We start from the raw sequence: 20,712 nt of genomic DNA, 5'->3' as shown, positions 1-20,712 counted from the left end.
AGGAGCACCGTTAATTAAATGTGAAGAAACTTTAATTGTCAGGAACACACTTTCTGCCTTTTGCAAGCACAAGTCAGTGAATGGAACACCTGAACTACCTGAGAAGCTAAGTTCAGAAAATATAGGAAAGTACTTTCAAACGTTTTCTCGGGACTGAATTTTCTCCAATATAACTAGGGGGGAGGGGGAAAAAGCAACTTGGCGCTAAACATGAATGAGTTTAGCAACTCAGCCAAAAGCCCTCGTCACCCTGTCACCTCCCCCTCCCAGCAGCTTTCAAAGAAGTCGGGGATGAAACACTTAAAATAAATCCCAAATCCTGCCCTAGTGGCTGCTTTCGCATTTCCAGCGCCTCTTCATCTGCAACGACGACATCGGTCTGTCCCGGCGGGAACCTCCGGCCTCCCCATCGCCCAGCCGCCGGGTCGATGCTCGGCAGAGCCTAAGGGGCTGCAGGCACCTTTTCCATCTCAGTTATTTCCAGGCGATTTCACGGATTTTTTTTTTCCCCGTAAAGGCGGGACGCTGCATCTCTGACCGCAGAAGGGACTTCCGGATCGTTTGCTCTGTAAATAAATAAGCCCACCCTCCTAAAGAGCATCGCGGAGTGTCGCCTGGGGGGAAGAAGAGCAAGAAGAGAGGAGAGGAGAGGAGAGGATAGGAGAGTTCTTCTTTAGGGACAGAGAATTGGCTGTGATTTGAAGTGAAACACCCCGAGTTTGAAGGACACACTGGAACTCGGTGCGACCACCTGTGTGATGACGACAGAGGCGGCCGGGACCCTCCGGGTCAACCCTCAGGCAGGTCAACCACGAAGCTCTGCGCAGCCTGAGAGAGTTCCCACTCTGCTCATAGCCCAGGCAGTCCCGGCTGTGCAGTTCAGTCCCCCTGCGGGGGACCAGCCGCCGACGGGGCACACACACCGGGTGGCGCTGCGAGCCCGCGGCAGGACCGGCCGCGCCGCCCCCGCACTCCCGTGTGCGTGTGTGTGTGTCTGGGTCCGAGTCGGGGCAGAAAAAGGGAACAGGAGGGATGGAAAGGCAGCTCCCCTCTCCTGAAAGAAGCACCAGTGCAGGAACGTGAAGCAACTCCAGCAGAGGTGCAGAGCCTCCTGCCCAGCAGCAACTGGGATGTGCGAGTGGCCGGCTTTACTGACAGCGGGAGCCTCGCTTGTAAGGTGTGGGGCAGCTGAAAGGTGCGCCGAGGGTATAGGCACACACGCATCCTCCTATCTCAAGGGATGAGAACAGGCGTAAAGAGAAGGCAATAATAATAATTTTTTTTTTTAGAAGTATTCTTTTCCTCGTCCCCGCAAAAGATATTTGCACAGCTTGACATCTCCCCAGAAGAAAAAACTGTTCAAAAGAAGCCCCCTGCCCCACCATCTCTCTTTCCGTACCAGAGACGAACGCCCAAAAACCTCCGTTCTCCATCCCCGACCCACAGGGCATTCCCGGGGCCCCGGCCGGGAGAGAGGGCTATCCCCCAGCACTGCCGCCCTGGGGCCGCCGACACTTCATCTGAGAAAGCGTTGGAGGTCCGTGTCTGCTTTTTGCACTTTGCAGAGCAATATCACTCAGCCTGAAGCAGAAATCTCCAATTACCAAGACCGAGATTGCTCCCCAGGAGGTGGGTCCATTATCCAGCCCCTTACCGGGCCTTGAAGGTGGTTATAAATACGCTTCTTGGAAAATTGTGCACTGTTCAAGGAGTAATATGGGATCCCAGTTTGTGTCGAAATCCACAAGTGTAAAAGGAAATTACTCTGTATTTAGAGTGTCCCACTAAAGCTCCTATGTACTATTGCTTGCCATTATTCCTTATTTCCCTAATCCCTTTTTTTAAAAAAAGTGAATAATTCCAAGAGGCAGTTAAAAAACCACGGAATTGGAAACACAGTAACTGTCCTAAATGGCGCAGTTTTTCTCAATGTACATCTTCCTTATGTGCAATAATTTCTTCATACACTTAAGCACAAGATGGCCAGTTTGCTTAAAATGATGCCACACACGCAATAGTTGAAAAATTGGTGTTCTAATTTTTAAAAAGAATATTACAAAATGTGCATGGAACTGATAAGGAATTTATAAAATATCTGTAGGATAAAGCAATATGTGATAGAGTGAGCTGAGAAAGCAGACCACAACTTATCCTAAGAAGCACAAGGTTATTCTGATACAGCAAAAGAGTTTTGTCCTTTAATCATAAATCTGGTGAAAGCACGAGCAACAACACACCTAATTTGTTCCACCTTTCCCCAGCTCTTTCTTCCTGAAACTAAACTAAAGATCGCTTCACAGAATGTAACTGAAGTGTGGCAGATTTTGGCAAGTGCATACTTACTTACTACCGTTTGTACTGAAGGATTTGTTGGATTGCATCGAGTATACTTACTCTGCTGATTTTACAGCTGTGAAGGTGTTGACGGCTGGATTAGCCATCACATCCACAAATAAAGCACTTGAGATTTCATTTCTTGTTTTCTGCTTTCACATTCCTAGACTGGAATTGAGGAGAAGTTAACAGCCTTTGATCACTGTTTAGTTTCCTCCGGCACAGGCTGAAGGTAGAGGGTAAGGCACTACAGCAGTCAGAAATGGTGTTTTAAATCACTTCAGCTCCACACATCTTCTATCACTGCTCTTTTGAAAATTTAAACTGGAAAATGACACTGAAAAACCGAATAATGGGTAAAGCAGGACACGAAATTCGATAGACATTGCTACGAGCTTGAAGGGAAGCGACTTAAAAGGTCAGAGAGCAAACGGGAATGGCCACAATCATCTGAAGGCGGTTGGAAGGTAAGCTGATGGACACTGGTTTGACCTGTAGGTCAGCGAACTAGTTTAACTCTACCTTGATCTGCACAACGCAGAGACAAGTTCCCGGCTCCTATCAAACAACTCAATGCCCTTATCTGGAAGGGTTTAGTAAGAGTAAATCCACTACAAAGAGGAGCTATTCAGCCTTCAAGTGCTGGGTTTTGCTGTTTAAAGAAAGGAAAAAGATGTGTGTTCACACAGCCCGGATCCAAACTGGCAGCTTCCAAACGGCAGAAGCACATGTTCATTCCTGAGAGAAGGCTGCATTTTGTCTCTGGTTCTATCCCACTGCCAGACTGACCCGAGACAGAGTAACCAGTGCCCTAAACAAACCATAAAGTTCCCGGATAGCAGCATTTTGACAGCGCGCTCTTTTCAGCGGGATATCAGAGAAGCAGTATTAAAAGTTATCCACTGCTCCATTATCCTTTTTATTAGGTGTTCAGCCCATTCGATCAAGACTAAAACCTCCAGGTAACATAACCACTGCCTCTGACTCCCACTGGGGAAATCAGGTGCTGTTAGCCACTTCATTTACGTGGCATTAAAAAAAAAAAAAAAATCAGAGCAAACTGTTGCTTTGATTCAGTAGGAAACTTTACAGACCTCTGATGGTTGTACTTGTAATGAAAAAAAATCAAAACGCAGCTCAGAAAAAGTCAACCAGAACAGCTCTTGTTTCCAGTGGATGTTAACAGCCCCTTGTAACTCCCACACCATGCAGAGGACCAAAATCTTGACTGCATCTGGAGTTGATTTGTCTGTGCTTTTTGCTCTGCAGTTTAATACCTGCTGTTTAAGTTACTACTAACAACATGTTCTACATATATGATCTACAAAGATCTTTCTGCTATGCAAATTCCATGCTCTATCCCTGATTTTTCAGTATATTGACAGTGAGCATCGCCTGTCTGTGTAACCCAAGAGGCCAAATTTCCAAATAAGAACTATGCATCCTCCACATGCCTCCTGCCTCTCAAAAAAAAAAAAAAAAAAAAAAAAAAAATGAGAGAAAGTGTTAGCAGATTGAGGGTTTGGTGAGGGTTTGGGGTTTGTTGGGGGTTTTTTTGGTGGTGGTTTTTAGTTGGTTTGGGATTTTGATTTTGTTTGGGGCTTTTTGTTTTTCCTCCAAAATGCTAAGCAAATGCTACCAGTACAAAAGACACTCGCAATAGTGTTTTTATTTTTGTTCAGGGACAGCTTGTGGAAAAGCTTTAAAGGACACAGAAAGGGCAGCGGTGCTGGCAACATCTTCCAGCTCCTGAAATTGCCCAGATTCCCAGTCCGGCAGAAAAAACACTCCCAAAGGAGAAGGGAGTTTTCACACACAGCCGCGAAGTTTCTCACCCCTGAGACCTGCAGAAGTTAGCGCTACCTACAGCAATTAGCATTGTTCCTAGCCACAGCCACCTGACCTAAAAACAAAAGCGGAGGACCACTTTTTATTTTGTCTTTTAAAGAAATAATGACCCTCAGTATTTCAATATTAAATCCTTTCACAATGACTCTGACGCGACGTGAAAAATAATTCCAAGGAGGAGATATATGCAAAGCAGCTCTTCAAATACACTGGGCTTTGTGAGAGGCACTGTACTATTAGTCTGATAAAAATAATTAAAAAAAAAAAGTCTTTCATTTAGTTTCCTCTACCAGTGCTTCGTAAAAGGCATGAAAGAGAACACCAACTTATTCATTTTAATGTCTCAAAGTTGCTCTCATTGGTGCTACAATTCACATTCGTTGTATTTTCACTTTTCTCTGGAGCTCTAGGGAACGACTCATGCCCCATGAGTTCAAAGTAAATCGCTGATTGTCATGATGGACTTACAAAGAAGAAAAACAATTGTCTGACCTAAGGTAGAATGTTCTTCTGGAGTTTATTAATACCATTTAAAATATTACAGATAAAAATCAATTACATTTCATGCATTTAAAATGCAAATCTAAAATGTTCCAGCGAAGGGCTTTTCATTTCAATGTGAAATATCCAAATTATTTCAACATTACAATGAGACAATTAGTTTGCAGCATTGCAAACTGCTAATGTAGTATCAGGAGTGTTTATTAACATTTATCAATATTATTTTCAGGAAATACACATAGGCCAACGTTAGTTCAGTTTCACTTGGACAGTTTATTTAATACATGGGTCGTGGCAAACCCAGTTTATGAAATATAGGAGAACTCTCACCATAACTATACCTGAACTGCCAGCAAATGCAAATAAGTACATGCTCCATTAAATTAAATGTCATTCAACATTTATCAAATATTGTTTGCTTAATTACAGTTGTATGCCTACCTAAATTAATATTCAAGCAAAATCTATATCCTGAAGTGTGATTTGATATATGCTTCAAGGAACGAGTCCAGTAAAAGAATGCAGTGAACCAGGACTGCAAAAAGAATGGTTTTTTTGTGACAGAAAAAGAAATAAAAAATAAAATAAAAATAAAAATAAAAAAAGCTCAAGTGTACTTCAATATATTTTCAAATATTTACTGGAAGTAATTTACAAGAAAAATACTATACAAAATCGTCTCCTGGACAACTGCACCTCACACCGATACATTGGTGGAGTTTTATTTAATTGTTAGCTAATCTAGAACGATTCCCCAGTGGTACAAACCTATAGGTTCAGACATATTTTACAAATATTTTATTTTCCTATTCCCCCCCAGCCTCCCTTTTTGGCATTGGAAATACATCTTTGCTTGAAACCCACGATGCTTCTTCATTCGTCTGGAGTTTAAAAAAAAATATACGACTTTCAACCTAATTATTTTCAACGTATTTCGCGATTCCTGCTCAAACGAGAATTATACAAATGCGCTGGCAAACGCAGTGAAATTTGGACTCAGGGAGATAAACGATTCTCTAAAATTGAAAAAAAAATAAAGGGGAATGGGAAATAAGCACGCTGCCGCTCCGGTCCCGAGGAGCAGACGGGCTTCGAGCAGTTAACGAGGCGAGGGCAGGTCTGAGTCTCAGCCCGGGGTAAGGACCGCGGCTGACTGCGCTGCCGTCGGAGGCCCCGCCGCGGGGCAGCCCCGGCCCGCACGCCCGCCCCGCCGGGGCGCCGCGGCTGTACCGGCTCTAATGGCTGAGGGAGAGGGGACGGGCCGGTTTCCAGCGGGAAAGCGAGAGGGAACGAGAAGGAGGGGGGGTCCTCTCTAAAAGCAACACGAGGCGGGGGCGTCTCAAGGCGAAGGGGAAGGGAGGCGGCGGCTCGGCCGCCCCACAGCGGGTCGCGGCTCCCTCCCCTTGCCCGAACGCTCCCCTGCCCCCGTCGCGGGGGTTGCGCGGCCCGGCCGCACCGCCCGGCCCGGGCGGGGCTCTGGACGGGCAGCGGAGCGGCCGCGAGGCTCAGAGCGGTTCTTGCGGAGCCGCGGCGGCTACTTACGTGTCCGCGTCCCCGCCGCAGGGCTGCGCGCCCGGGGGCGCTGCGCGGCCGGGAGGGCGGCGGGCCGAGGGGCGCGACGGCCCCGCGCCTCCGCCCGTCACTCCAGGCCGTTGCGGTGGCCGGGCTCGGGGGGCGGCAGCAGCTCCGGGGAGTGACAGGGCGGGCTGCCGGCCGCGCTGTGCTCGCTGTCGGTGTCGCTGCCCTTCTTACCGCCGGGGCCGGGACCACCGCCGGGGCCGCCGCCGCCGGGGCCCCCGGCGCCTCCAGGGCCGCTATGGGTCTTGACGTGTTTGCTGAGGTGGTCGCTGCGCATGAAGCGCTTGTTGCAGACGGGGCAGGCGAAGCGCTTCTCGCCCGTGTGGGTCCGCAGGTGCCGCTGCAGCTCGTCGGAGCGCGTGAAGCGCTTGCCGCAGAAGAGCCAGTTGCAGACGAAGGGCCGCTCGCCCGTGTGCCAGCGCAGGTGCGCCTTCAGGTGCGAGGTTTTGCCATAGACCTTTCCGCAGCCGGGGATGTGGCAGCTGTGCAGCCCCTTGCGGCGCAGGCTGGCCCCCGCCGGCCCCAGCCGCTCGGCCTCCTGGCAGTTGGGGCAGTCGCAGGTGGCGCGTCCCGAGTAGCGGCGGGCGGAGGAGCGCGGCGAGGCGGCCAGCGGCGCGGCGGGGCCGCCGCCCAGCATGGAGCCCCCGGCGCCGGCCAGCGGCGAGGGGGCCGAGTCCGGGTAGGAGCCGGGCAGCACCGGCTTAAATCCATCCATGAGGTGCTGCCCGGCGGGGCTGAGGAGGTGCGGGGAGGCGCCGCTACTGAAGGCCGAGTGGCCCAGGCCAGAGTAATCCGAGTTGTAGCCGCCCAGCGGCGAGTGGAGCGAGGTCTGGAGTCCGCCGGCCGCCGGGTGCAGCGAGCCGGGCAGCGCGGCCGCCCCGTTGGGGCTCTGCACGTCGATCCAGCCGGCGCCCACGTCCCACCAGCTGGAGGCGCCCGCCGAGCCCACCTCGCCGGCACCGAGCCCCGGGTGCGACGGCTTGAACCAGGACTCGTAGGGGTGCGCCATGCCCACCCGCGGGTAGATGCCCTGCAGCCCCTCCACCGACGTGTGCACCTTGGAGATGAAGACGGGCTGGTGCGCCGCCGCCTCCTGTCCCGCCGCCCCTCCGCCGCCGCCTCCGCCGCCGCCGCCGCCACCGGCGCTGCTCGGCGCTTGGAACACGGAGTAGTCGTTGGCGAAGGGCGAGCTGGCGGCCGCCGCGCTGCTGGAGGTGAGAGAGAAGGCGCTGGAGCCCGGCGAGCCGCCGCAGCTGAAAGAGTCCGAGACCAGGGCGGCCGCCGCTGCCGCTGCCGCCGCCGCCGCCGCCGAGGAGCCGTTTCGCGCCGCGCCCGCCACGCCGAAGCCCGGGAGGCCGGAGCCCACGGCGCCGCAGCTACTCGCCGAGGCCGAAGAGGAGGAGCGTTTCCAGGGGTGAAAGCCTTTGCCGAAGGAGGACGCGCTGTCCGAGAGGGCGGAAGGCGAGGGGCTGGGGCTGCCGATCTTGTTGCAGGTCGCAGCGAGCATGGCCAGAGGCGTGGAGCCTACCCGCGGTTCCTCCTGCGAGCACAGAGGGGAGAGGGCCGCCCCGCCGCGTCAGGATCGGAGCGGCCCCGCCGCCCCGCGCCCCGCGTCCCGCGCCCGGCACCGCTCCGCCGCCCGGCCCCGCTTCGCTCCGCCGGCCCCGGCCGCAAAGTTTCCCGACTCCCGCGGGAGGATCCTTTCGCTGGGGCCGGCAACGCGGTTCTGCCTCCAAACGCCTTCCCAAGCTTTTTTTCACCATCCAACTCCCCTCCCACGGAGGAGCTCGGGAAGGGTTAAAAAAGGGGGAGAAAAAAGAGGGGGGGGGAAAGTTGCGTCTGTTACCGTAGCTTTAAAGATGCCCCCGGCACGGCGGCAGCTACGTTTCAGCCTGTTCCCTTTCCCCGGGACCTGGCCAGTCCCCGTCCCACAGGTCAGTAAGGCTGTTTTCTTAAACATAGAATTGTAGGATTATCAAATTAGTCCTTTTTTAAAAAGAACTTTCTTAAAGTCAGCCTAATTTACGTACCAACGGTAATGAAATACATATCTAAATTTAACGTATGTAAATATGTATGTATACACGAGTTGAACGTACCTGCTAGACACGGTGGGCTGTGTTATTTTAAAGGGAAACAAAAAGCCACAATCTGTTGCAAATTTAAAAAATTGCACAAGAAAAATGATAGTGCTAGGTTTGGGGGTTTTTTGTTTGTTGGTTTTGTTTTTTTTTCTTCCAGCAGTCACAAGTAAAGAAGAAAAGCCACTTCTCCAGGGGCACAGGAACAGCACAGCCCAGGCGCTGTAGGTTGTTTCTACAAATGCCCTTAAAACCTTTTTCTGCTCACTGAAAAGTGACTCTGCCCCCTTTCCCCCTCTCACTCTTTCTTTTCTCCTAAACTCAGTTGTACTTAAGTTTCAAAAAAAAAAAAAAAAAAAAAAAAAAAAAAAAAAAAAAAAAAAAAAAAAAAAAAGAAAGGAAAAAAAAAGAGCTGAATAGAGGAGACTGATAGCCCCGGTCAAGACAGGGGTTATTTTAACCCCCTCCAATCGACAATAAAAAGAAACCAATTAAACCAGCAAGAGAAAAAAATCCTTAGACTCACCCCTAGAAGTGAAGTTGCCATCACACAAAAGTGCCCTCCTCTCAGAGGATCTTTTTTATATTGATAAATCAGAGGCAGTGTTTTTTTTAGAGGTGTGCAATACAATGATCAGTTCCGCCCATTCCACCACAATTGTAGCTCCCTCGCCGGCTTTGAAGTGCCGCTGAGCCTCCGCCAGCCAATCCCCGCCACCGCCGCCTCGCTCCACGGCGTGACTGCGTGAGGTCATCAGCGCCGTCGAGCCCCTCCGTCGAGCCCCGCCGGCGCTGATGACCTCACGCAGTCGCGTCGTCGGGCGACGAGCCACAATCCCGGTCCGCAGGGACCGCTAGCCCCGGGTCGGGCTGCTTCGTCCCGGCCGCCCCTTTCCATCACCCCTCCATACCTGTAATCTGACAACAGGTTATATTTTCTTTTTCCGCGGAGCGGTTTATATCTAAATTTTATGTCATCATCATCATCTCAGTCTTACTATGATTATCGGCAAAGATTGGCGAGCGCGGTAGCACATCCCGTTTCTTCACGGGGTCCCCCCGCCCCGCTCCTCTCTGCTTAGTCCTTCCTCTCCCGTTGTCCCATCAAGGAGGGGAAACACTTCGGGCCACTGCTCTCTGCCGTCTGCTCCCTTCTCGCCCCCGCAGACCCGCGTTTTCAGGCGTGATTCTTGGAGGTGGGGTCGCAGAAGCCGGAATCCGCCCGAGCGGCACCGGCACGATCAGGGGCTGGCTGCCGGGCGGCCCCGCCGCCTCGTCCCGGAGCACCTCGAAGGTGCGCTCTTTGCTCCCCTCGGCCCCTCGTACAGCGCTAGGTGGCTGCGGAGAAGGGCAGAGCCCGCTCCCGCTCTCGCTGGGGGAGCCGCCCGCGGGGGCTGCCCCGGCCCGGCCCCGCTCGCTCAGGTGCTCTAACCCCCGCTGTTTTTCCGCGGCTTTGCTTAGCTTCCCAGGGGCTGTTTTTCTTGTTGTCTCGGCCTCGGTTTTGACCCGTTTCCGTGTCGTGGAGTATTGACTGTACATCATATCTATTGATCAAGGGGGTAACGTACATTATCATACTTTGAAGTAAGAGTGAAGTAAATTAATGAACTGCTTTCTTTCTCTGAAGGCTGACGGTTACCATAAATGTCGCGTTTCTCCCCGCGAGCTGCTCTGAATGATTTTAGCCTGTTGAGAAGGCGTGACAGGCCAGCCCAGAAGGAGGAATGGGTGGGGGAAGGAGGGAACTCCGTTTAACAAATAAAAAAGAATTAACTTCATTGCTTTGCTCTCCTTCTATAATGATATTCATTTTACAGACCTAACGCACACTTGTGTAAATTTCGGGTTTAATTTAATCAATACTATCACCCGCGAAGAGGGGAAGAACATTTCCCGGAGATACTCCCTTGTATGAATACTTATTAACTTTTAGTCTCCACTTTCTTTATCTGTTGGGATGGAGAAGAACTATTAAGACATAGATCAGAAAGCGTAAGAGCAAAACAAGCATCGTGTTCATTACATTTTAGAGGAACACAAAATCGCATTTTGTGGTGTGCCAGGTTTGGTAAAAAGATCGACACGCATTCTTTTCAGCCCCAGAAAGTCTGAGAGACTTTACCATCCACCGGGGAAGGAGAAGACGTTAGTGATATATCTCTTTTTAGGAGAGCTTCGTCGGGTGGGTCTTCCATTTGCATACGTACTTTGTCTACACTTGTCTGCCCAGAGGAAACGTGTCTTTTCTTGGTCTTCTTCGTGTTTGTTTGTTCCGATGCTTGCCCTGACTCTTTTCATTTGAGGTCAAAAATCCTTAATTTTCAGTGTGCTTTTCCTTTAAAAGCACCGTCTTGGAAATGATGAAAAACTCGTTGTAAAAATAGTCGTGGGAGTCTTTACAAGGAAACTCAACTGAGAGGGAGGGAAAAAAAGGCAAATGCATAGAGCAGAAATCACAAAACTCCTGCCAGTGGGCATCCTCCTGCTACTCTGACAATTTCCCTGAAAGTGAAAAAGCAGCAGTTTCTGAACTTTCAGAACGATGAGCTGATCTTTCCTGAATTCACCATCGAAACATCTGTAACCTTCCCCCTTTGTATACATTGCCTGCTGGGCAAAGGATTTAAGGAAGCTTACAATTTTGTTTGCATTTGCCTTATTGACCACTGCACTTAAGGGTGCAGTACATCAACATAATATGCAGGTGGGGACGGGAGGGAGGGGTGGAGGGGGGGACAAGAGAGGTTTTCCCGAAATTAATTAAAACTTTTTTTTTCCCCCCATTTGAAGTTTGATGTACGGGAGTAGATAAATGTTCGTGCCGTTTCTTGAAAACCTGTGGGATCCACTCTCAATAAAGCTAAAATCTATTAGCATTCTGTATGCATCTGCAGCATAAATTTCATTTGAATTTCAAATTTAATAAACCAGGAGGTTTTTAATCATCCCTGGTTTTATTTGTTTGATATTAACATGCTTATTGACCGGGTCTGTTGACCAGTTTGATCATTACAGGACAGCAAAAAGTTAATTAAAACGACCACAGCTCCTTAATCATATCATCTGTCTCATCCATGTCGCTCCCTTTATTACAGCCTATGATGGATAGTCTCCCAGATTAATTTCTCTGTTTCTTCGATTTGGACAACAGCTTTTGGGACCTAATTTACATCCTGGGAAAAACTTGCTCAAGTCTAACTAACATCTTGTGTCTACAATGTACATTAGCAATCTCGGAACTTTAGCCACAAGGATAGCTGTCACTAACCTTTCGGGGAGTGGGGAGGATTTTTCTCGGAGCAAAACCCTGACTCTACGCGCTGCTACCGGCAAGTGGACAGAGATGGATCGACCCCTGTACTAGGGGTCCTCACCTGTCTACAGACAGCGCTACCAGGGAGTAGGGGGAGATTTCTCTCGGAGGAAACAGAGGTCTGTGCCATTTGAAAAGGCACAGCTAGAAAGATTAAACTGCATGCTGACCACGCCGTGTGTTGGATGTCCATGTTAGAGAGGGAACGCGCTTCACACCACCCTTGCGCAAATTTAGAGGCACACGGGTGGGAGCCGCGGTCTCCCGTCGCCTTCTCGGTGGTGCAGCTGCTCTCCGCTGTCTCTCAAGCGTCCAGTGAGGAGGAAGCCTCGGCTCCTCTGCGTCCAGCGGCTCCTAGCTCTGCTCCCATGGTCTCGGGGAAAAGCCCCTGGGCGGGGGCCTTGTCCTTGCCCTCCCCGAGCTCCCTGCGCTGGAAGACTTCGCGTTCCCCCCGTGTTTCCCTCATCACCCCTCACCTGCTGCCCTGGGTAGGTGAGGGCCAGGAGGTGTTCCCTTCCCCCGCCACCTTCACCTGGAATCTGTCACCTGGAAGATTTACCGAGGGGTGACAGGCGCAGGAGGGCTCGGCTTGGACAGGGAGCGGAGAAAGGGGAATAGCACGTAAATGAAACAAAACAGTCACCAGCCAGAACTGACCGTGCTGTGCCGAGAGCGGTCACTGAGCAAAAGGGGTGGTTAATGTCGTTCTTTAACTTCCATCCTCACCTCTGCATTGCTGTGCTTTACCTGGGACGATTCTGTCACTGCCTCACTGGGCAGTTTCGCTGAGACCGGAGCTCGCTGTCGGGCACCTGGTGCAGCTCGGCGGCAGCGGACAGTGCACATACGCCGGTACCTGCATCTATTGCCACGTAGGTTACCGGCGTTATCTCTTCCATCGGTACAAATGTGTCTGTTCGAGGTACCCGCCAACCCTACCGTGGTCCCCGTCCCCCTGCCTGCTCCGCGCTCTCCAGCCTTGCGCGGCCTGGCTGCTCTCCCGCTAAGCCGGCGGGGAGGTGCCCGGCAGAGCCCGGGCTTCTCGCTGAGCCACTTTGGCGAGGAAACACGCCGACCTGCCGGCTCGCAGCCGGCGCATTCGCATCAATGTCTTTCGGCGTTTATTTATTTATTTGTCTGGATGTGTGTTAAAGAAAAAAAAAAAAAAAAAAAAAAAGCTGGTTGCGCCTCCGAAAGGTCTCTGTAATTAGATTAGCCCAGGAAGACACCGTGCACATGTTGGTGTCTGCGTGCCTGGGGAGGGAAAGGAAGAGGCACCTTCACACCCATCCTGTTTACATCGCGGGTGTGCGCCCAGATACGATCCGCATCTCCTCCTTCTTCTCCCCGTTTTTTCTCTGCCCCCTTCCCCCCACCATCCCCCGCGCTCCCCCGGTACGTTATCGCTGTGCACGCATCGGCGGCTCCTAGGCGGTCATGTAAGTACCGGGAGACGCCGGAGGGGAGAGCGAGCGCCCGAGCTGGGCGCGCCGGCACCGGGCGGGGCAGAGCGCGGAGCCCCCGTCGCCGGTCCTGTGGTCTTACCTAGAATAGATTTGTTTAAGCTGCTTTCTGTTTTTTTCCTATTATATATCACCTTCTCCCAGGCACCACTTATAGTTAAAAACTACTAAATTCTTCTCCTCAGCGGTATTGATTTCTTTTCATTCTGCTCCGTTAGGAAAGGAGGTAATGCTTCCAGATTACCCCGCGTCTCCTCCAGACGGTTGACAATTGCAATCGCAGTTTCGGGAAGATAAATGTTACTTTGGGAATTGCGTTTAATTACAAATAATCTAGGAGCTGCTCTGAGTCCGACGGTTTAACCACACGTGTTCAAATCGTAGTACAAGCTTTACAAGCGGGTGAAAAGATATAGTAAACGTTTGAGAAATCGGTGTGCAAAACAGGACGTTCCCATTAGATAGGCTGTCTGAAGCTGGGTCATGCCCCGTATAACATGCTATTTATATATAAACATATATATATATACATACATATATATGCACATATACACACACATGCATGGGCGCCTGTGTATATGTGCGATATATAAATGTGTGTGTGCTAGACACTTGCATATACAAACCCTAATGCACCCAAAATCGCAGTCTGCAAAGAACAGAGAAGAAAGGGAAAGCTTTCCACGCGTGTATGCATGTATGTATGCATGTATTTGTTCTCCCAACTGCACAAAACTGTCACTCTGGAAAAACAAAATTGAAAAATCTTTGCTTTCTGCCGTTTGCGGAGTGGAAGAACCCCTGGTCCTCCGGGAAAGACGTACCTTCGAAGCACTATGCCAGGAAGGTTTTGCCCACATCCGTTCACGCACGCAGTGTGCACCACAGACTCCTCCTGAATGCAGAACTTCTCCGATTTGACTCGAGAGACCCAATGTTGATATATTTACTATTCCTCTTACAATGTAGCTGCCACCTTTCCCTGTCGTTATTTGCCTATATGGCAAAGCAATTAGGTCACCCCTCTCGCGCCCTTCCCCCATGCCCAGCAGCCTTATTAACTTCGAGGGGGTGGGCAGACGAACAGCGGGAGGGAGGCAAGGTGGCGAACAGGTTATTCTCTTAACCCGACCTGGCTGCAGGAGCGAGATGAGCAACACTGAACAGATGTCCCCATTTAAGCCATTCTTTTCCCACATGCCTGCTGGATGCTGCCAGGGCGCAGGAAGCTTGCTGCAGACCTGGCCCATTCCCGGCCATTATGGCCAAGTTATTCTGGACCAGTGAGCACGAACAAAATGGGCTTCAGATCGCGTGCTTGAGAATAATTCGACTCTGAGCCCTGGAAGAGCCCCATCCCCCGATTTTTTTAAGTGTTGGGGGGTGGACGGGGACGTGTTTCAGCTCTGATCGCAGAAGAACTTCTCAAAAGCCCCTTCCCCCTCCCTCTCTTCGGCAAATATGGTATAATTTACAGAGCAACTTAATAATCCGAGGGCCACCGCAAAAGCCCTTTGCGTTGTAAACCGCTTCTAATTACCTGCCAGAGCAATTAGCTGACTATCACGAAGAAATTAGATCGCTCAATGTAGCATAAATAATGCGAATAATTTTGTAAGGAGAATGGAAAGCGAGACCTGGTGTTTCTTTATAAGGAAATAACACCTCGTACTGTACGAACCCTACATGAACACATATTAATGTCTAGGCATGCACGGAAATGAATCCGAACATGAACCCTCTGGCTTAGATTCAGCACTTTCTTCATTTACATATGCGGGTGAAAGTCGGCTTCCAAGCATTTAGATACAGAGCTCTTCCAGATCACAGTAATTAACACATAGCGACTTCAATAGAAAAACCTGTTTTCCAGATGATTTTTACAATGCTGCTTTATGTCTCATTTGGCAGTTTAAATAGCTGGAGTTGTTTTCTGGCTGCATCTCCACTCTCATCTGTTGAGCATATTTTGCCTAGAATACTGACCAAAACTTTCGAACCCCTTTTTTTTAAAACACAGATGACTAATATACTGGGCATGCCTAGAGATTTCGGGTGGGTTTTTTTCTCGTATGGGTTAGTTCCTCGAGAAAATTTTATGAATCGCCTTAAAAATGGATGCTGTTTAACAACAATTATTTTCTTCTTTCTGCTTTTCACCTCGAAGGATCTTAAGCCTTTGCTCCATTCTCACTGCTTCAATATTTGATCTGAAGAGGAAATTTTTTTTTTCTAAATTAAAATTTACAGGCATTGGACAGTTTGCAAGGATTTAAATGTACGTGTATATGAATAAGGTTATTAAATAACACTTTTTGCTAAATACTTGTTCAATCTGCTGGATCTACAGCGGTTGATACAGCGGAGGAATTGAGGAAGGAGACTGTGCCCACCAATGGCCGGACCATCGTGTAATGAAAGTGCCTTTACAGCAGAATTCAACTGAAGTGGATTGAATCTGTTTCCGTTGCGTTTCCCTTCACTAACACACGCACACACACACGCCCGTATTGGGAAAACTGCTAGTCATAAAACTAGACGTGAACGTGCGAGATCGTAGTGAAGATCATCCCAGCTCGAACTACAGCTGGTCATTGCTCGGAGGCAGTTCAGGATTTAATGCAACTTGTTAGGAGTGCTCCAGGCTAAGGATAAAGACAACTAATTGGGTTTATCTTTGATAAATAGGAGCAGCAGGGTATACTGTAATCCTTTAAATGCCTCCTTTGAAGGGGGCAAAAGCTGAGTGAGTATATGATCAGATCTTCCATAACTTTTCAGAACGTTTTTTTTTTCTCCCTCTTCGACACTAACGCAGCAGACAGGAAGGGGCTCGTCAGACACCCTTGTGCCCAAGTTGTCTCCGGGAGGTTGAAATTTTCTCTGAACACGGTTTATAAGCTTCTCCAGGTCTGAAGGGGTCTGCTCAGCTGTTCCGCAGCCCCCCTGAAGCACACACGGAATTGTACAGCATGTTTAACGATTCTTGCTAGTCGGCTAATTAGAGACGACTTTGAAGCTCCATTACCGGCAGCAAAATTATTGCGGTCAGTTTAGGCCAAATTCTGCGGTCCTTAATGGAGCGAAAATCCCACTGAAGTCAATGGGACAGAAGTCAATGGGCGTTGTGCTCTATTAAGGAGCACAGAATGTGTCCCAGTGTGATTTAGAGATTAAAAATCGGTATCGGTAAGCTGTGAGTTTAGGATGGTCACGCTCTCGAGGCAGGATCTCACCCGCGCCCAGGGAAGGGCCTGATCCCTTCCCACCGGGCGGACTGAGCCCCGCGGCTCCCCCGGGGGTGATGCCGAGGGCGGGATCGGTGCCGGCGGTTATTAATCATCAACCAGGGACAGACAAAAGGATTTTTCTGGCGGTTCTTAAAGCAGCAAAACTTCAGTTTCCCGCCGACTTCAGCCCCGCGGAGGACTGTCAGCGCTGTGAGAGGAATTCGGTCCATCCTGCGGCCCGCCCCACGGCGCGGCGGGGGAGTCCTGGGCGCGCCCCTCCCCCCCCCCCCCCCCCCCCCCCGCCCCCGGCGCTCCGTCCTTCCTCTCCCCGTGGGTGATGTCCCCAGCCACTGATCAAAGAGGCTTGTCTCCCCAGCGAGGCTTTGCATGCCGAGGGTCCTGCGTGAGGACACAGTAAGCAGCCCCCTCGGAGCCCGCAAGCAGCACATACACCATTTGAACACCAGCACAGCAGGGCTTGGGAAGTCCCGTTCCTAACCCTGACCACCCACGCGCTGCTATCGACGTGATTTGACAGCCAAATTCCGAGCTCGGGTTTAAGGTGCAGCTCTGGGCTAACCCTTGATCTCTGAAATGGAATTTGGTTGTGCATTATATAATATTTCCTTATTGTGGTGCGACATAGCACTGGAAATGCAGAAAAGTCCGTTTTACAAAACTGAAGGAAATGTTGCAGGTCACTGAAATAGGACTATAGTTCAATATCCTTTCTCTTTGAGAGAGAAGAGGGGTGGGATATAACAATCTTCCTTTCTTCTTCCTGTCCTACTGGAAAGTAAAAGCTTTCAAGAAAACTTCTCAGCGTTTTTCCCTGAGCGCGGAGGGGAACACACAGCTGATTCTCTAGGAAGCTGCGCACAATTAAGACTCATTTTCTTTCTGCTGGAACAATTAATTGTACAAATGAAAGGTCAGGCGTGTGCTTTTCCGATGTTTATCAACCACAATAATGAGCCCCTTTCTATTTTTTCCCCCAGTGCATTGTATTGTAATAAAGTGCTGCCGCAATGCCGTCTCCCTGGGTAAACATCTCCAAAGGCAATGCAGGGAAGCCGAGTGGTATGTATGTGTATATGTGTATATATATTTAAGGACGCAATGGCCGAGGCGAACGCAAATGCGAGGTGTGAGAAGCGAAGGCTTCCCCAGTCCCGTTGTTCCCGCGTACCGGCGAAGGAAAGGCATCTCTTTCCCTGGAGCGCTCCCGGGGTGCCGCCGGCCAGGGCTGGCTTAGCCCGGAGGGAGAGATAGTGCCTCGTGAGGTTTCTTTGCTCCTCGTGGTCTGGGTTACTTTTGTAGTGGGAGGGACGGATCCTGCCCCCCGTTCCCGGGGATCCAGATCACCTTGGCAAGTTCTTGCCGTTTACCTCTACATTCACCAAAAATCCACCCCTGAAGAGATAGACTAGGAACATCTCCTTCTCCATGACAGGTTTTTCTTTCCATCGTAGGAGACTTCTGCTCACATCTTCAAGAATACACCTAGTACCTGCCAAATCCTAAAAAATCTGAAGGGCTTCACTTTTTCATGCCAGCTTGGTACGTGTGGATTCACTGGGTTGCGTACAGTACTCTTGGAACAGAAATATGATATTTGATGTTTTCATTAACAGTTTCCCTTTTTTCCCTATTGCTTGGGGAACAGGCAAGTGACCACTGGAATTGTGCTTGAGGGGAACGCAGCTAGTGTTGGCAAAGTGTTTTTCTCCCATTTGATATCTTTCTCTGCATGCAACTGTCCAGGACATTTACCCTGTGTGATGTTCTCCTTAAGCTCAATCTGCTCATACAGTGGATAAATTTTTCACTGATTTTATCCTTCTTGAACACAAACATCTCTGCGTTCCTGACACGTGTGAAATGATGGAAGAGAATAACCCTACCGAGAACTAAAAAGACATTTCAGGAGCTGTGCAATGAGCTGGAGAAGATCTTGAGGTTTCATGTTGAAGCAGTCTAAAGTATCATGTCTGTCCTGTCCAGGTGATTGGGTCTACTTTATTTTTTTTTTCAGTCATGTTGGCCTGAGGCACCAGACAGTTTCTCAGAAGGGTCAGCCTCCATTAGGATGCAAAACATGGGTCTGTTTCTCTTTGGGTAGGAATCTCTGCCCTATACCTTACGATTTCTTACATTTGTAAGAGGGTGTCCTGTATACCTGGCAACTCTGGACAGGCAAGTTTTGTTTAAGCCAGCAGGAAGCTCTGAATGCCTTCAACTGACATTTGGATTCAGTGTCACTGCCATAATTAACCCAAGAAAAACATGCATCTGGAAGTGAAGGGGAAGAGTTCTGCTGACCAAGGTGCAGTATGGCCTCTTGAAGCGGCCGAAGTGGTGACAACAGTGCAGTCCATGAGTCCAGCTCCAAAGAGAACATGCAGACTGACATTTTAGATCCAATGGCCACAGAGCACTGATGTCTGCACAAGGAGAAGCCAACGCTGTTGCTCCTGTGGTGTTTAGCTAATTGTCCAGCAACTGCTCTGTACAAAAGCTATGAGGTAATAGTTCAGAGTGACGCATCTGGTAGTAAAACTCATTGCTCTTCTGAAAGAAGAGCTCACTATTGTGCAAATGTAAAATTGTTCTTCAAGCACTGAGTACAGTCGCAGCTGAAGTTTACCATAGTTGCCTGTTTCACAGGGGGGCATAAAAAATAGTAATGATGCAAGTACAGACTTTTGCCACTGTGGGGGAAAGGGGTGTCCCTGGGCTGGAAACAGCACTGAAATAAATACTTGGATCAAGCTGAAATGGCTGTACCTAAGCATGTAAAGAAGAAACATCCCTATTCCTGTCGGAGGGACTCCTCTATGTTCAGGGGGAGAGCCTGGACAGACCGCAGGCGTGACCTGCCCGACCCACAGCCTCCTCTTCCAAGTCACAGTGACGCACCTCTGTGTAAAGTCCTGACCCATCACTATGTATAAAGTGAGCACCCCTGTGTGTCGAACCCCTCCACAACAACCTGCTGCCTGAGTCCCCAGGAGGGGCATGAGGGCATCCCGAGCCCGCGCTCACACAGACCCCGGTGCGCTGCCCCGTGCACTCACACGCACCCCCAGCAGCGGCCCTCCCCCGCAATCACACCCGTCCCCGCGCTGACAGGCTGGGAGGGCGCCGCACAAAAGGCGCGGGCGGGCGCGGCCCACCCTGCCCGGCCCCCCTCCGCCCCCCGTCCCACCCCTCCGCCCGCTCCCGCCCCGCTCCGCCCTCGCCGCGGGAGCGGCGCTGGCAGGGGCGGCCGCGCTAGGAGGGACGGGGGTCGCCCTCGCCGCCAGCCCGAGCGGCGCAGAGGGGAGCCGAGCGACGTTGTCGTCGCCGACAAACCCAAACCGCAATTTTTTCAAAGTAAAGCAAGCAAAGTTTACACGGGTAGATTCCAGTAAATCTCGTGCCTCCCCTTGTTTGGGTAGAGTTCAGCGTGATGATAGTTAATTAGAAGGAATTGGCAGTTTTAGTGACTAGGAAAGGTGTGTAATTGGACTCTACTTTGTATGTAGACTCTGTATTTTTCAGATACTGCAATTCAAAATTGACTTTTTGGCATAAACTACTTTTTTTCCTTAGATGTTCTTGGCTAATGAAAAATTGAATAGTACTGTAAAGAATGACCCTTTAACATCAGTTTGTGTCATGCTATATTAAAAGTAGATAAAAGAGATATTGAATACTAATGGATTTTCTGAAATGGTTAATGTCCATTCGTTTGTAATTAGATATCTATTTACTCTGAAGAAAAAAAATCACTCATAGCAGAAAGCTTAAAATTGTTTTTTATTAGGATGCAGTCAGTGTTTTATATATGATAGCAGTAAGCATTAATTAGATCTTGCACAAACTTGGGGACAGCTTCAAGAATGAATTTAGGAATCTGGTATGTTCTGTAGTAAAGACATATTTCATTCCATGGGGAAAAGTGACATTATGTCTATGCTACATTTTTGTGGAATTACTGTTTCCACAGAATCATTCAACAGATAACATCATGTTAGTAGTTATTAATTTGTTCATCTACTTTATGCTATGCTAGGAATACTGCTTTCAACTGTTAAAGAAACAGCTGGCTTTTTATACAAATAAACTGGGCTCTGAGACTGTCAATCTTCTTTGTTTGACAGAGAGGAGTTCCCTCCTGCACTGAAAGAATAGCTCAACATCTGTCATTCCATTCTCTTTGATGGCCCAAAATCAGGAAGACTACAGCTGTCTTCTTCCTTTCAGATACTTCTTGGACAGAGAGGTAGGAGGACTGTGTATTTGGTCAGCATGTTCATAATGCATTAAGCAAGTCTCTACAAGCCCTTGCATGTAATTGTATTGTTTTCCCACTGCTTGAA

The 20,712-nt window shown here is 49.7% G+C and overlaps 2 protein-coding genes and 1 long non-coding RNA gene across 3 annotated transcripts in view; 1 reads left to right on the top strand and 2 right to left on the bottom strand.

The window, feature by feature from the left end:
* Nucleotides 1-4,675: 4,675 nt before the first annotated feature.
* SP8 (Sp8 transcription factor) lies at nt 4,676-9,056 on the bottom strand. The gene is made up of 2 exons (XM_027738451.2): nt 8,869-9,056; nt 4,676-7,801 (listed from the first exon to the last, which is right to left on the bottom strand). Exons 1-2 carry the CDS (start codon nt 8,887-8,889, stop codon nt 6,323-6,325), a joined length of 1,500 nt encoding a protein of 499 aa, XP_027594252.1. The 5' UTR covers nt 8,890-9,056; the 3' UTR covers nt 4,676-6,322.
* A 50-nt stretch (nt 9,057-9,106) lies between these two features.
* LOC120325221 (vacuolar protein-sorting protein bro-1-like) lies at nt 9,107-10,174 on the bottom strand. Its single transcript, XM_039390955.1, has 2 exons — nt 9,341-10,174; nt 9,107-9,260 (listed from the first exon to the last, which is right to left on the bottom strand). The coding sequence occupies exon 1, from the start codon at nt 9,882-9,884 to the stop codon at nt 9,447-9,449; it is 438 nt and encodes a 145-aa protein (XP_039246889.1). The 5' UTR covers nt 9,885-10,174; the 3' UTR covers nt 9,107-9,260; nt 9,341-9,446.
* An 8,280-nt stretch (nt 10,175-18,454) lies between these two features.
* LOC120325225 overlaps nt 18,455-20,712 on the top strand; it is a 36,204-nt gene continuing 33,946 nt past the window's right edge. The window contains exons 1-2 of the long non-coding RNA XR_005567122.1: nt 18,455-18,873; nt 20,494-20,615. This is a non-coding gene — a long non-coding RNA (uncharacterized LOC120325225). The remainder of the gene's footprint in view (nt 18,874-20,493; nt 20,616-20,712) is intronic.

The sequence above is a fragment of the Pipra filicauda genome, unplaced genomic scaffold (genome assembly GCF_003945595.2).
Source record: "Pipra filicauda isolate LSUMZ 115617 unplaced genomic scaffold, ASM394559v2 scaffold88_size2543281_pilon, whole genome shotgun sequence".
In the NCBI taxonomy this organism is placed as follows: domain Eukaryota; kingdom Metazoa; phylum Chordata; class Aves; order Passeriformes; family Pipridae; genus Pipra; species Pipra filicauda.
The sequence above is the reverse complement of the archived record's forward strand: the minus strand, read 5'-3'. Positions and strand labels throughout refer to the sequence as shown.

What these genes read in the sequence shown, in the direction of transcription:
- SP8 (XM_027738451.2), bottom strand. Translation starts at nt 8,889, where the DNA reads ATGGCAACTTCACTTCTAGGG. An exon ending in TGGCAACTTCACTTCTAGGG is followed by an intron (nt 7,802 to 8,868) that starts GTGAGTCTAAGG and finishes CTGTGCTCGCAG; the next exon opens with GAGGAACCGCGGGTAGGCTC.
- LOC120325221 (XM_039390955.1), bottom strand. Translation starts at nt 9,884, where the DNA reads ATGATGTACAGTCAATACTCCACGACACGGAAACGGGTCAAAACCGAG.